The 15,149-nt window shown below is 40.3% G+C and overlaps 1 protein-coding gene across 4 annotated transcripts in view; it reads left to right on the plus strand.

Moving 5' to 3' along the window:
- Positions 1-15,149, plus strand: part of LOC134348431 (spectrin beta chain, non-erythrocytic 1-like) — a 334,104-nt gene that overhangs the window by 245,559 nt on the left and 73,396 nt on the right. For all 4 annotated transcript variants that reach the window (XM_063051822.1, XM_063051803.1, XM_063051832.1 and 1 more), the window contains exons 23-27: positions 679-957; positions 8,066-8,196; positions 12,862-13,066; positions 13,580-13,954; positions 14,774-15,018. In XM_063051822.1, coding sequence (XP_062907892.1) covers positions 679-957; positions 8,066-8,196; positions 12,862-13,066; positions 13,580-13,954; positions 14,774-15,018 — 1,235 coding nt within the window. The remainder of the gene's footprint in view (positions 1-678; positions 958-8,065; positions 8,197-12,861; positions 13,067-13,579; positions 13,955-14,773; positions 15,019-15,149) is intronic.

Consider the following 15,149-nt stretch of genomic DNA (forward strand, 5'->3'; position numbering starts at 1 on the left):
TCCGGTAGGCGCTACAGGAGCCTCCACTCCCGCACCAGCAAGCACAGGAAGAGCTCCTTCCCTGAGGCTGTGACCCTGCTGAATCTCACATCACAGCGCTAAGCAGTATTGCACCCATATTGTACTGTCTCAGTACTTTTATATTTGTGTGCTGTAGCACTTTTTTATTCGCAGTTATTTTGTAAATAACACTATTCTTTGCATTTCTGGTCAGATGCTAAATGCATTTCATTGGCTTTGTATCTGAACTCGGCACAATGACAATAAAGTTGAATCTAATCTAATCTAACCTAAAATATAGGCAATTTCAAAAAATGGTGTGTGATTGGGAAATTTTATGTTCATTTTCATGGTCAGCAGCCCAAAGTCTATAAATTACACCCAAAAGTATTCAGGAAGCAAAATTTTGTTGTCCAGTGTAATCAGCTGTGAGGGAGTGTGGGAGGTCTACAGAAAATTTTGAGTCTGCACTTGAAGACAATTTGCATTGCGAACAATTAACATTACTGTTTCACTTCAGCAAATTCTTCAAAACACAATCCATCTGATTTTGTTTGTCTTTTCTTCTTCTGGGAGAATAATTAATAGCAAATTAAAGTTTATAATTATTTGGACTTCGGAAGTCCACTTGGTTACCTCCACTATGTTGCAACTATGACTTCTCTTTTGTTTCCACAGACTTTGCAGAAGGAAATTCAAGGGCATCAGCCACGTATAGATGATGTGTTAGAAAGGGGAGAAAAGATGATTGCAGATCAAAGACCTGATGCAGGTACTATTGAAGAGCAATTGGAAGAGTTAAAAGGATTGTGGGATAAGCTACAGGAAGAAGCAGAGAAAAGGCAAAAGCGACTGGAAGGTACAAATGAAGCCCAGCAATATTATCTTGATGCTACAGAAGCTGAAGTTTGGATGAGTGAGCAGGAACTCTACATGATCTCTGATGATAAACCAAAGGTACTCATTTAACTATTGGCCTGTTGTCTCACTGTTGCATGCTGGGTACCCAAGGGGAGTTGGTTGTTAAAGTGTTAATAATCAGATTTCAATGGTTTCGCTAAAACATGCATCCAGCATAAGTTGGAGGACTTGGAAATGTCCTGAAAAGAAAACAAAACCTGTCTTATGTAAAGGAACGTTTATGAAAGGAAACAAATGAAAGTAATGATATCAAGCATGGCTGATCCTCAGTCCTGGGATCAAACAAAGTAGGGATCTTTTAAATATGGGAGTTAAATATTAAATTTAGAATGATTATTAATCAAATAATTTGTTAAAACAATTCAGACTTATTATTCCCCCAATGGGCAGGGTGGCATTGAGGAACAGATATGCAGGCAAATTAAGGAAAGATGTAAAAACAATAGGGTTGGTGTCATGTGGGACTTCAACTTCCATAATACTTTATACTTTATTGTCGCCAAACAATTGGTACTACAACAAACAATCATCACAGCGATATTTGATTCTGCACTTCACACTCCCTGGATTACAAATATTAAATATTAAAGATATTAAAAATAGTTAAAATTAATAAATACTAAAAATTTAAATTATAAATCATAAATAGAAAATAGAAAAATGGGAAGTAAGGTAGTGCAACAAAACTGAGAGGCAGGTCTGGATATTTGGAGGCTACGGCCCAGATCCGGGTCAGGATCCATTCAGCAGTCTTATCACAGTTGGAAAGAAGCTGTTCCCAAATCTGGCCGTACAAGCCTTCAAGCTCCTGAACCTTCTCTCGGAGGGAAGAGGGATGAAAAGTGTGTTGACTGGGTGGGTCGTGTCCTTGATTATCCTGGCAGCACTGCTCCGACAGCATGCAGTGTAAAGTGAGTCCAAGGACTGAAGATTGATTTGTGTGATGTGTTGCGCCATGTTCACGAACTTCTGTAGCTTCTTTCAGTCTTGGACAGGACAACTTCCATACCAGGCTGTGATGCACCCTACAAGAATGCTTTCTACGGTGCATCTATAAAAATTAGTGAGGGCATAGGATCAATGATGAATTGGCTGTTTGGATTCTGAACTGGCTTGCCCAGAGAAGACAGGGGGTGGTAGTTGAAGGAACTTATTCTAGTTGGAGGTCTGTGGTTAGTGGTGTTTTGAAGGGATCTGTACTGGGACCTCTGCTGTTTGTGTTGTATATAAGTGGCCTGGATGAAAATGTAGATGGAACGGTTAGTAAGTTTGCAGATGATACGAAGGTTGGCAGTGTTACGGAAAGAGTAGAAGACTTGCAAAGAAGACAGCACAATCTAGATCATTTGAAGATATGAGCTGAGAAATGGTAGATGGAGTTTAACCAGGCTAAAGGTGAAGTGTTGCACTTTGGTAGGTCAAATGCAAAGAGACAGTGCACTGTTAAGGGCAAGATTCTTCACAAAATTGATGACCCTTGGAGGGTCAGACACCCTGAGCCAATAGGCTGGTCCTGGACTTATTTCCTGGCATAATTTACATATTATTATTTAATTATTTATGGTTTTGTATTGCTATATTTATACTCTATTCTTGGCTGGTGCAACTGTAACGAAACCCAATTTCCCTCGGGATCAATAAAGTATAACTATGACTATGACTATGAGCAGAGGTCTCTGAAAGTGGTGATACAGGTTGATAGGGTGGTTAAGAAAGCATTTGGCATGTTTGCCTTTATTAGTCTAGGCACTGATTGCAAAAGTCAGAAAGTTATGTTGCAACTTTATAACACTCGAATTAGTCCGCCTCTGGAGAACTGCATGCAGTTCTGGTCGCTCCATTATAGGAAGGATGTTGAGACTTTGGAGAGGGTGCAGAGGAGGTTTAGCAGGATGTTGCCTGGATTAGAGGGCATGTGCTATAACAAGAGGATGGACAAACTTGGTGTGTGTTTTCTAGAGCAGAGAGAGAGGGGAGAACTGATAGAGATCTATAACATTACGAGAGGCCTAGACAGAGTACACAAGCAGTGTCTTTGTCCCGAGGGCATGCATTTAAGGTGAGGGAGGGTAATTCCACTGGAGATATGAGGGGCAATTTTTTTTTACACAGAGAATGGTGGGTTCCTGGAAAGTGCTGCCTGGGGTGGTGGTAGAGGCAGAAACATTAGAGACTTTTAAGAGATATTGTGAGGAAAATGGAAGGATATGGACATTGTGTAGGCAGAAGAGATTAGTTTAGTTATCCTTTAGATTATTAATTACTAATATAATTGGTTTGGCACAACGTTATGGGCTAAAGGCTCTGTTCCTGTGCTCTACTGTTTTACGTTCTCTATATTCAAAATAATGCAAAGATGGTCAGAATACATCAAAGACCTATACAACGACAAAGACCGAGAGGACAACTCTGATATTGGCAACACAACAAGGGCCTGGCAATACTGAAAGAAGAAGTGAAACATGCTATGAAGAAAATGCATTCCAGTTGAACCGTATGAAGCGCTAGAAGATTTTGGTGTAGAGAAATTAACAATCTTATTGAATAGAATATACAACAGTGGCAAAGTACCAGAAGATTTTTTAAAGACAGTATTCATTGCACTGTCAAAGAAACCAGGTGCAACAGAGTGTGGACAACACAGAACAATTAGTTCAATGAGCCACCTCACAAAAATTCTACTTAGAATCATCATGCTCAGAATAAGAAACAAAATTAAACTAGAGATCAGTGAAGAACAGTGCAGCTTTGTGGAAGGCAAGGGAACATCAAACGCCACTTATATTCTCAGGAATATTATCGAGAGGTCAATAGAAGTACAACAAGACCTATACTTCTGTTTCATTGACTACACAAAAGCCTTTGACACAGTGAAACAACAAGTCATCGTGAAAATGCTTAAAGATATTAATATCGACGGAAAAGATCTAAGAATAATCAGGAATCTCCACTGGCAACAAAGTGCAGCCATACGGATAGACAACGAGATTGGTGAATATCAGCCAATAAAGCGAGGAGTCAGACAGGGTTGTGTTCTATCACCAGACCTGTTCTCCCTGTACAGTGAAAACATCATGAGAACCATACAAGACCTACCTGGAAAAATTATAGGAGGATACAATATCAACAACCTCCGCTATGCGGATGATACAGTACTGAGTGCAAACAGTGAAGTAAGTTTACAGAAACTAGTATCCACCATCAACACAGAGAGTGAAAGACTTGGCCTAACCTTAAACAAAAAGAAAACTGAAGTAATGATAATAACAAAGAAACCTGATATCCCAATCTGTAGGATTGTATTGGGAAATGAAATCCTGAAACAAGTTCGCAACTTCAAGTACCTTAGATCATGGGTAACATCTGATGGCAAATGCAAAACAGACATAAAAGCAAGAATAGCAATGGCAAGAGCAGCATATACAGAAATGAGAAACATCCCAACAAACAAGAAAATAGCAATCGACATCCCCTTAGAACTCTCAGCGGCTACGTTTTTCCTATGTTGATGTATGGCTGCGAGTCATGGGCCATCACAAATGCAATGGAAAAAAGAATCAATGCAGCAGAGATGTGGTTCCTCAGAAGAATGCCATGCGTATCATACACGGACAGGATAACCAATGAAGAAGTTCTACAGAGAACAAAAACAAAACGTACATTACTTTAAAAAAAATCAGAAAACAGCAATCAAAATTCTGTGGGCACATCAAACAAAGAGAGACATTAGAACATTTAGTTACAACTGGAAAGCTGGAAGGAAAAAGAAGCAGAGGAATGAAAATGATAGACGGAATAACATCATGGTTAGAAACAGGGGAGGCAACAACTACAATTCGGAGGGTCAGGGACCGTGATGGATGGAGAGACATGATCGCCTACACTGAACAGCAAGGCACCTGAATGAATGAATATTCAAGCCAGGAAACTTATGAGTAAAGTAATTGAAATCATTTATAATTCTTTTCATGAATAAACTACTTTCAAAGGTTCCAAGGCACAATTATCTCACGCGTCTTATCTGTGTTATGCATCTTTGATATTAGCACAAAGGGCTTTATCAGCCTAGACTTCATCTGCCTCCTGGACTCACCACTTTACTGCTCAGAATCTCTCTTCATGTAAGGATCTGAACAGGCTGAGACTCTACACCAAGAGGCATCAAGTGGGGCAGAGTAGAGAGAGCAATATGTGGACCTCAGTGCAGCAGTTACTGATGCTGCTTCATAGTTCCAGTGACCAAGTGTTATCCTGATAGCTGGAGAAGCCTATGCAGATTTTATTTATTCTCCTGTGATTGTGGGTGCCTCAGGTTCCTCCTACACTCCAAAGACGTGCTGATTGGTGGGTTAATTGGCTATTGTAAGTAACAACCCATCGACTGGGTGAGTAGCAGGAGAATCAGATCGGAGTTCATGAACATATGAGAGATAATAGAAGGCAGCACATCAAGGGGGAATGGGACTGATGGGAGTGCTCTGAGAGCCAGCACAGACCTGAGGGGATGAACAGCCTCTTCCTATACCATGAAAAAAATAATATCAAAAGTAAGGTTTCGTATTTCTGAGGCCCATCATCAGGACACTCTGATGGATTTGGGTGGCTCATCAATATCAAAGGATTTCAAAGTGTTTTAAAACGTTTCTGGTGGACAAAGTTATTGGAAAATGGCTACCATAGGGGGCATAGTTTGAAGATGCTTGGAAGTCAGTACATGGGGGGATGTTGGAGGTAAGTTTTTCACATGGACAGTGGTGGGGTGCGGAATGCACTGCCAGCAACAGTGGTAGAGGCGGATACAATAGGGTCCTTTAAGAGACTCTTAGATAGGTACATTGAGCTTAGAAAAATAGAGGGCAATGCAGTAGGGAAATTCTAGGCAATTTCTAGAGTAGGTTACACAGTCAGCACAACATTGTGGACCAAAGGGCCTGTAATGTGCTGTAGATTTCTATGTTCTATGAAAAGTGCAAATAGATATAGCTGATCTCTAAATGATTAGTACGTTTAGAAAAATAAAAAGGATTAGGTATATATAATCAGAACAGATGCCGAAAATAATTGAAAACTTTGAGTTAAGTAAATGCAACCACCTACCTAGACTTTTCCACAGTGCTGGCCACTCCATTCGAATGAGTCAGCTTGGCATAGATATGCATATCCATATCCATATCCAGAAACGAGGAATCTGATGTGAAGTGAAGCTTGCCCCTATCATCACATTAGTGCTCTGCTACTCGACCCAACAGTGAGCTCAATGGTGGAGTGGGAGGTCAAATACCTTAGCTCCTGTTGTTGAAACCTATTTTACTAATTCTTTTCCCAAGTGTTGGCCCAACAATACACAAAGACAAGCTTCTGGTTTATCTTCAGAAATGTTGAAAACTATGGTTCTTAGAATATTTTTGTCTGAATCGTGTTTTCTTGAATTGGTCTCATGCAACCCTCTCCTCAGGATCTCAGGAGGGATGACTTAACTTCCACTGGTCATAAAGTGGTGTAAATCACCACAAGGAGACCACCCCTTTTGTTTGCTGACCACACTACTACCGTTGACTGAATCAAAGGTGACGACAAATCAGCATATAGGAGAGAGACTGAAAATCTGGTAGCACAACAAAAACCTCTTACTCAATATCAGCAAGAATAAGGAGCTGCTTATTGACTTCAGGAGGAGGAAAGTGGAGGTCCATGAGTCCTCATTGGGAGATTAGAGGTGGAGAGAGTCAGCAACTTTAAATTCCTTGGTGTTATCATTTCAACACGTAAGTGCAATAATGAAGAATGCATAGCAACACCTCTACTTCCTCAGAAGCTTATGAAGATTCGGCATGCCATCTAAACCTTGGACAAACTTCTACAGATGTGTAGTGGAGAGTATATTGATTGGTTGCATCACAGCCTGGAATGGAAACACTAATACCCTTGAATGGAAAACCCTACAAAAAGTAGTGGTTATGGCCCTGTCTGTCACGGGTAAAACCCTCCCCACCATTGAGCACATCTACACTGAGTTCTGTCACAGGAAAGCAGCATCCATCATCTACGACCCCCACCATCCAGGTCATGCTCTCTCCTCACTGCTGTGTGTTTACTGTGTATGCCTGCAAGAAAAAGAATTTTTGGGGTTGTATATATGTACTTTGATACGAAATCTACTATGAACTTTTATCCCTGGTCCCTCAGGTTAGTTTTATATTATATATGCACTGGCGTTACAGAGATAGATTGGAAAGATGTTTTTAGGACACACTTTCGGGTCTCCCATTAGTACATAGATTTGTTTTACTAAAGAAAGTAGGCAAGTAATTTACTCATCAGTTCCTTATCATCATTTCATCCAAATATCTCAATTGGTTGACAGTCACCAACAAATAAAACACTGTGAATATCTGAGTAAAATTCATAAAGATTACTGAGAAAGTTGCAAATAGATCTAATAACCCTCACAGGTAAGAGTGGCCATAAGACTCGGATTTGATTGATCTTTCTTACAGGGTTTCCAACCTGATCTTTAAAAATGGGCATTACATCCAGCATCTCGTATAAATTATGTCATTTAAGATTTAACTAGCTATAATTATATTTAAACCATAAATTATATTATTTTTGGAAAGTCACTAAATCTAAATATAGTTATATATTTAAAAGTAATGTTACACTTGCTGAAGTTATAACGTGGAGGAATGGATGATTAGATTTAGATAACATAGTGTAGTGTAAAAAGATCTTTCCAGCAAAAACCCTGTTTTATGCCCTGGCTGTTTACTTGAACCAGCTGGGATGTAACTTGTTGCTTACAGACTCCTCATAAGTATTGCTGTTGAATGCTGGGTGAATGAATAACCTGACTTTGCATTTCCATGAACTACTCCATCTAACAGGCCAGTCTGGAACCATGTGGTTTTCATACCCATATGGTGTTGTAGTATCAACTTGCATTCTTCAGCTATTTCTGTGTCCATATTTGATGTGCTCGTTAAACCTCACTTAGCTCAACTAAACTCGTCTTTTGGATAGGGTAGCTTGTAGTAATCACCAGTCAGAGAAGCTTGAAAAATCTTCTACTGACATGTAACATTTTGAACATGCTCATCCAAGATAGAAATGTCTAAGGCATGTCCACTATTTATCTTTTCTCCAGGATGAAGCCAGTGCAACTTCAATGTTGAAGAAACACATGACTGTGCAACAGGCTGTATTGGATTATGGAAAGACTATTCAAGAGCTTGCTGACAGGGCCCAGAAGCTTCTTGCTGAAGACCACCCAGAGGGGTAAGTAGCAATGCTGTAACGGTCTTAAATCTTAAAAAGTCTACCACATCTTCAAAGATCTACCAAAATATTTGATTATTAATGCCAAAATTGTGCAAGTGATTTAGATGTTTTACTGTTGATGTTTGTAGACTAGAAATGCTCAGAAGGGAGTAAAGTAATTGTCTGGTGGACATTAGTGTAACTTTCCTTGGATCCAGCACAAAGAATCACATTTTCCAACATGTAGTTGGTGTAGAATGAAAACTGGGTTTCATGAGGAAATATGGGGGGGGGGGCAGGGAGAAAAGTAATTATACTTTTAAAAGGAACTCCTTTCTGCATGTTTCAGTTTGAATGGTTATCATCCATCAGCAGTCCACATGTAAATTAAAGACCCTGGTTAACCACTGTCTTGTTTTTGGAAAATGTGAGACCTGTGTTGTGACAGGGTTACACTTTTTTTGATGCATACCTTTGCAGTTCCACCCTAGAAACTTGGCAGTGAGCTTGAGGCTCAAGGTATCAGCTTTATGACAGGGAAGTTGTTATCTTTAGTTTTACAGTGAACGGTGCATGAAGGTAAATGGGACACTCCTCCAAGACTAGGGCCAGGCTTGTTAGCCACTGGAGTGAGTGTGAAGGTTGAGTTTCGAATGCTGGAAATCGCTGGTTGGAAGAGTGGGTAGTTGAGATAGGATCTGCGATTGGAGTCTGTGCAGTGATGGGTGGATGATGGGCAAAGAGCTATTATCAGGTGACAGGCTATGCGAGGATAGGATTAGGTGTTTGATCCCCAGGCAGGAACACATTGCAATGGGATGATAGACGCCTGTAAATTGAATCTGGGGAATCTGTGTGGGTGGGCTTCAGGTGAATGGGGGTGGGTGACACCAGCGAGTCAAGAGAAATAATAGGATCTGATTTTCATTGTTGAAGGACACTTAGCCAACCAATAGAAACATGAAGACCCATTATCTTCAATTTAACAAAATACATACAGTTAACATTTTGTACTCAAAAGTAATGTTACGATATTCTGGTCAAACAGAGGGCTAATGACATCATTGACCTTGAGTTGGGAATGCAGTTGACTTGAGGGCATGTTTTATTTGTTTTTCCATCTACCCCACTGTGCCTGCCATTAACTGCATAGCGAAAATACCTGAACAAATCCTGTAGTGACCTGGTTATCAAAGTGTAAACAGAGGAATGAAAATATCCTGTTTTGTACATTGAGCCAGCTGTATTATTTTTAGCAGTGATGAACTCCCATTTGTCTGCCCTTGCTTCCATTCTATATTTGCCGTGTTTGCTCAAGTTAAAGTAGAATCAGGTGCCGGAGATGCTCAGCAGTTCTGGCAGCATCTGTGGAAGGAGAAAGAGAGTGAACGTTTCAAATCAAGGACTCTTTGTAAGACGCTCCACCCCTGAGTAGTACCCAAGCACAGTGAGTCTGCATCTCAGCAACAGGTTATGTAGCCTAACAGCCCTACAATTGTTTTAATGGTCTACCTCAGTATTCTACAAATATCTTCATCAGGGGTTGTAGAAGAGGAGGATTTGGAGTGGCATGCAGCACAGCTCCCCACCAGAATCACTCCCCTTCTCCTATTGTTTCAGTTTGTCCTTGCCCCACCAAATTTATTTGTGCCTACATTGACTCAACGCTTTCCCCTCTGCTTCAGTCCCTTCCCACTTATATCTGTGATACCTTTGAATTCCAGCCCCATTTTGACTATTTCCAGTTGCCTGATTCCAACAGTGTCATCTTTACCAAATACAATTCCTTTACATCACCATTGCAGGAGGCCCTCCACTTCTTCCTGGAGCAGAATGCCAACCAATTCTACCAACGTGTTGATGTCTTCTCCATCAAGTGCTAAGTTGCCTACTGAACTTATTCGTACAACTTCTTCACCATTCACTTCTTCCTCATCAAAAGTATAGCTATAAACATTCTTACAGACTCAAGTTACACCTGCCTTTTTAAGGGATCTGGGGAACAGTTGACCCTCAGCACATTTTTCAGTACATTAATGTTTTTATTGGTGCTGCATCCTCTACTGATGCAGCACTTATCAATTTCATTACTTTTGAGGTCAATTTCCATCCAGCCCTCATCTTCACATAATCAACCTGAACTTTTCTGGGTCTCTCACTCTCTGTCTCAGGAGATAGGCTATGTATTGTCATTTCTTACAAGCTGACTGATTCTCATGGCTACTTCAGCTACTCTTCACCCAACCCTGCCTCCTGTAGGACTGTATTCCATTCTTCCAGTTCCATTGTCTTCATCACATTTGCTCCAACCATTCTGTAGCAGCGTCTGTTTTCTTATACACACCCTCTCAACCAGGACACATAAGGGTAGAGCTCCCTTGGTCCTCATCTTTCACTTCCCAGCCATCACATTCAACAGGTAATTCTGCATAATTTTTCCCACTTTCAAAGAAATTCCACTACCAGACATATCTTCCTCTCCTTCCCTTTCAGCATTTCACATGGATTATCACTTGGTGACTCTGGTTAACTCTTATGTTCCCCACTCTGGTGAGATCTCTCTTGCAGCAGCAAGTGAAGCAACTCCTGTCCTTTCACCTCTTCCCTTTCCACCATCCCAGGATCCAAACAGATTTTCCAGGTTGAAGCTGCCTTCTTCCAATGTAATGCACTGCATTCGATCTTCACAAAGCGGTCTCTTATACAATGGAGGAAAATTTGGTAAACTCTTTGTGGATCACTTACATTAAGTCTGCAGTGGTAGTGAGCTTCTTGTTGCCTGTTGTTGTCATTCTCCATCCCACTGCCACTCTGAACTACCAGTTTGTGGTCTTCTGCATTGTTACAATGAGGCCAAATGAGGATTGGAAAAATAACGCTTCATCTTCCATATGAACATGTTGCAGCCTTGATATTGAATTGTACAAATTCAGGTAACTTGATATCTGCCATCTGTTGTCCTTCCGAGATATTGGCTTAGCTTGTTTGTTGGATCAGCATGCTAACTGGTTGCATCACCAATCTGGTATGTATAGGACTGGGAAAAACTGCAGAGGATTGTAAACTTAGCCATGGGAACAAGCCTCCCCACCATCGAGAACATTCCTCAAGAAGGTTGCATCCTTCATCAGGGACTCCCGCCATCCACGGCATGTCCTCTTCTCATTGCTGCCGGGAGGAGGTACAGGAGCCCGAAGACACGCATTCAATGTTTCAGGAACAGCTTCTTCCTCTCCACTATCAGATTTCTGAACAGATCACGAACCCATGAATATGACTTCACTTTTTTCTCTCTTTTTGCACTGCTTATTAATTATTTTTATATAGCTGGTTGTGTTAAAGTAATTTTTTAATGTATTGCACTGTATGCTGCCACTTAACAACAAATTTCATGACACACGTCAGAGAATTAACCTGATTCTGATTTGATGTTCTCACTCTCTTACTGCTCCCATTCATTCATTGACCAGTTAACTTTGTTTACTGCTTATCCCCATGGTCAACCCCTCTCTAGGCACCTCCCCCGCTCTCCTCCATACTTCCCAGAGCTTAAGAAGCTTATTTTCACATCTTCCCGGTTCTGATGAGGGGGCTTTGACCTGAAACATTAGTTGCTTCTCTTCCCACTAATGATGCCTGACCTGCTGAGTATTTCCACCATTTTGGGTTTTTATTTCCAAGATGTGTTTTTGTGTGATATGGCTGAATTTTTAAGGATGTGGTCTTTCATTAGGTTGTCCTTTCCAGAGGGATGTACTGTTCTTTCGCATTTTTTCATTCCCTCTGCACATTTTTAAAATTTGTTTTCACTTGGAGATGCTTCTTGTGTTTCTAGATATCCTCACTTAGAGAAAGAATCACACCCCACAGGACTACTAGCTCTGTCATACCAATTGCTAAGGAGCCAATGATTAAAATTTATTGATCAAATTGATTGCTGCTATTCCAGTTTTAAAGTCCTTAGATTCAAACTATCTTCAAAGTTAATTGCACTCTGTTACTCAATACTCAGGAGTTTTTCTTCACCTGGATTTTCCAGACGATAATCAGAATCAGAACCAGGTTTATGATCACCAGCATGTGTCATGAAATTTGTTAACTTAGCAGCAGCAGTTCAATGCAATACATAAGATAGAAGAAAAATCAATCAATCAATTACAGTATATGTATATTGAACAGATTAAAAATTGTGCAAAAACAGAAATAATATATATTAAAAAGTGAGGCAGTGTTCACGGGTTCAATGTCCATTTAGGAATCGGATGGCAGAGGGGAATAAGCTATTCCTGAAACACTGAGTGTTTGCCTCAGGTTTCTGTACCTCCTACCTGATGGTAACAGTGAGAAAAGGGCATGCCCTAAGTGCTGGAGGTCCTTAATAATGGATGTTGCCTTTCTGAGACACAGCTCCTTGAAGATGTCCTGGGTACTTTGTAGGCTAGTACCTAAGATGGAGCCGACTAAATTTACAACCCTCTGCAGCTTCTTTCGGTCCTGTGCAGTAGCCCCCACCCACCCCGCATAACAGACAGTGATGTCAGATTACTCTCCATGGTACATCTATAGAAGTTTTTGAATGTTCTTGTTGACATACCAAATGAAGCATCTTTATTTTATCAATATGAAATAAACCACAAAATACTTTTGGAATCAATAATAATTGATAGTTTGATTCACTTACAGTGAACAGATCATTAGGCGTCAGGGGCAGGTGGACAAGCTGTATGCAGGACTCAGAGATCTAGCAAGTGAGCGTAACAAAAAATTGGAGGATATGCACAATCTCTTCCAGTTGAACCGTGAGGTAACGGACCTGGAGCAATGGATTGCAGAAAGGGATCTAGCAGCATCTTCACAGGAACTAGGACAAGACTTTGATCAAGTTACGGTGAGTATTTCTTAATTCATTGACAGCATCAATAAAGACACCTTAATAAAGTATATCAAACTGTAACCTTTCAAGCTGTCTATAAGTTTTTTGAGCCTGCTGTCAATTTACTGAGAGAAGTTCTATTTTATTTTATTTCCTTTTATGGATATCGGGTGCACCCAAGCTGATATCAGAACAAGCAATATATAAAACAAAAATTAAACATGTTAGTGAAGCAAGAGAAAAAGAAAAAGTTTTATACTGAAATGGCACAACCTTTACTTCTAATAACGTTATCCCATAACAACATTTTAAAAAATCAGTCTCATAAATTTGTGATATAAACTCCAGTTGGTTAAAGAAAGTTAATGAAGTGATCAGTTAAAGTGATGACTGCTGATTCTGGTCATAAAACCACGGCAGTATTTTCAGAACCCGTGAAGAATCCAGGTCCGAGATGTTAAAGAGAACCAGGTTTTATTTAGTAATAAAACATCTGCTGGCTCACCTTGATCTACTTTTCACTTCCAGATGCTGAGGGAAAGGTTCCGCGAGTTTGCCCGGAAAACAGGGTCAATTGGTCAGGAGAGAGTGGACAGTGTGAATAATCTGATTGATGACCTTATTGATTCGGGTCATTCAGAGGCAGCTGACATTGCAGAATGGAAGGACAACCTGAATGAAGCATGGGCTGATCTGCTGGAATTGATAGACACAAGGACACAGCTGCTGGCTGCCTCCTATGAACTCCACAAATATTTCTATGATGGTAAAGAGCTCCTGAGCCTGATCCAGGAAAAGCACAAGGAGTTGCCAGAGGAGCTTGGCCGTGATGCAAACACAGCAGAGTCTTTCCACAGGATGCACAATGCATTTGAACGTGACATTCATTCCCTGGGAATACAGGTACTGCATATTGTTACTGTGATAGAAATTAACACATAAGTTCAGTTAAATGGGAATAAAGTGACCTTGTGAAAATGATATTAGTTTCATTCATCTGATAAAACCATTCTGAAGTAATTTGTGATGTAACTCATGGTAAGTGTGACAGGCCTAGACAGGCCCTGTTCCCCTAAGCTTGGTACCATAGTTGGGTCTGTTATAGCCTATTTGAGAATGGTTGATAGCTATAAGTCAACAACTCCGTTAGTCTAGTAGTCTGATTACAAACCAGGTTGAATTTGCTTTTTCTTTTGTTTACTCTTCCTTATTTTCCTGGACATCGTGATAAAATATAGCCTTGTACATCAGGTGGTAATTTTTTTAGTGCATATTTATATTTTGAGTCATAAAGGACAACTTACACACACTTTTATTAGGGTTTATTTTGTGTTCTGTTGTGATGACTCTGCGCGAATCAAAAACCCAGCAGAATACTATTCTTTAATGAAAACATCCTGGAATTTTAGCTCTGAGTTGGCTTCATTGCTAACCCCATTAACTTACAATTTGGAAATTGATTGATGCCTTACAGAGTGAGCAATAGGCTCTCACTTAAGTCTCCCTCTGGTGTAATTTTGTTGTCATTAGTATAGATTTCATTTAATGAAAAGTTATTATATACCTTAAGGACAGGAGGAAGATCATAAACAACATCTCTTTAGAACATATGTGATTAAACTTGGGTGTCCAGTTACAGTTAGGAAAAAAAGCAGGGTAGGCAAAACATCATGTCTTAACATTATCTTGGCTTGAATATAAAATGGGCCTTTGTTTTAATAGGTTCAGCAGTTCCAAGATGATGCAGGACGTTTGCAAGCAGCTTATGCAGGGGACAAAGCTGCAGCAATCCAGAAACAAGAGCAAGAGGTGGTTGAGGCCTGGAAGGCACTTTTGGATGCTTGCGATGGTCGGCGCACCCAATTAATTGATACCGCTGATAAGTTCCGCTTTTTCAGTATGGTCCGGGATTTGATGTCGTGGATGGAAAGTATTGTAAGGCAGATCGAAACGGAAGAAAAACCACGGTACTTTGAAATTTCTTTCTCACCGATGCCGAGGCTGTCACTTGCATGGATGGTAGAAAAATAGAGGTCTGTGTAGGGACAAAGAGTTGGATTGACCTTAGAATAGGTTAAAAGATTGGCACAACATCAAG

This window comes from Mobula hypostoma, chromosome 1, assembly GCF_963921235.1.
Source record: "Mobula hypostoma chromosome 1, sMobHyp1.1, whole genome shotgun sequence".
Classification (NCBI taxonomy): Eukaryota; Metazoa; Chordata; class Chondrichthyes; order Myliobatiformes; family Myliobatidae; genus Mobula; species Mobula hypostoma.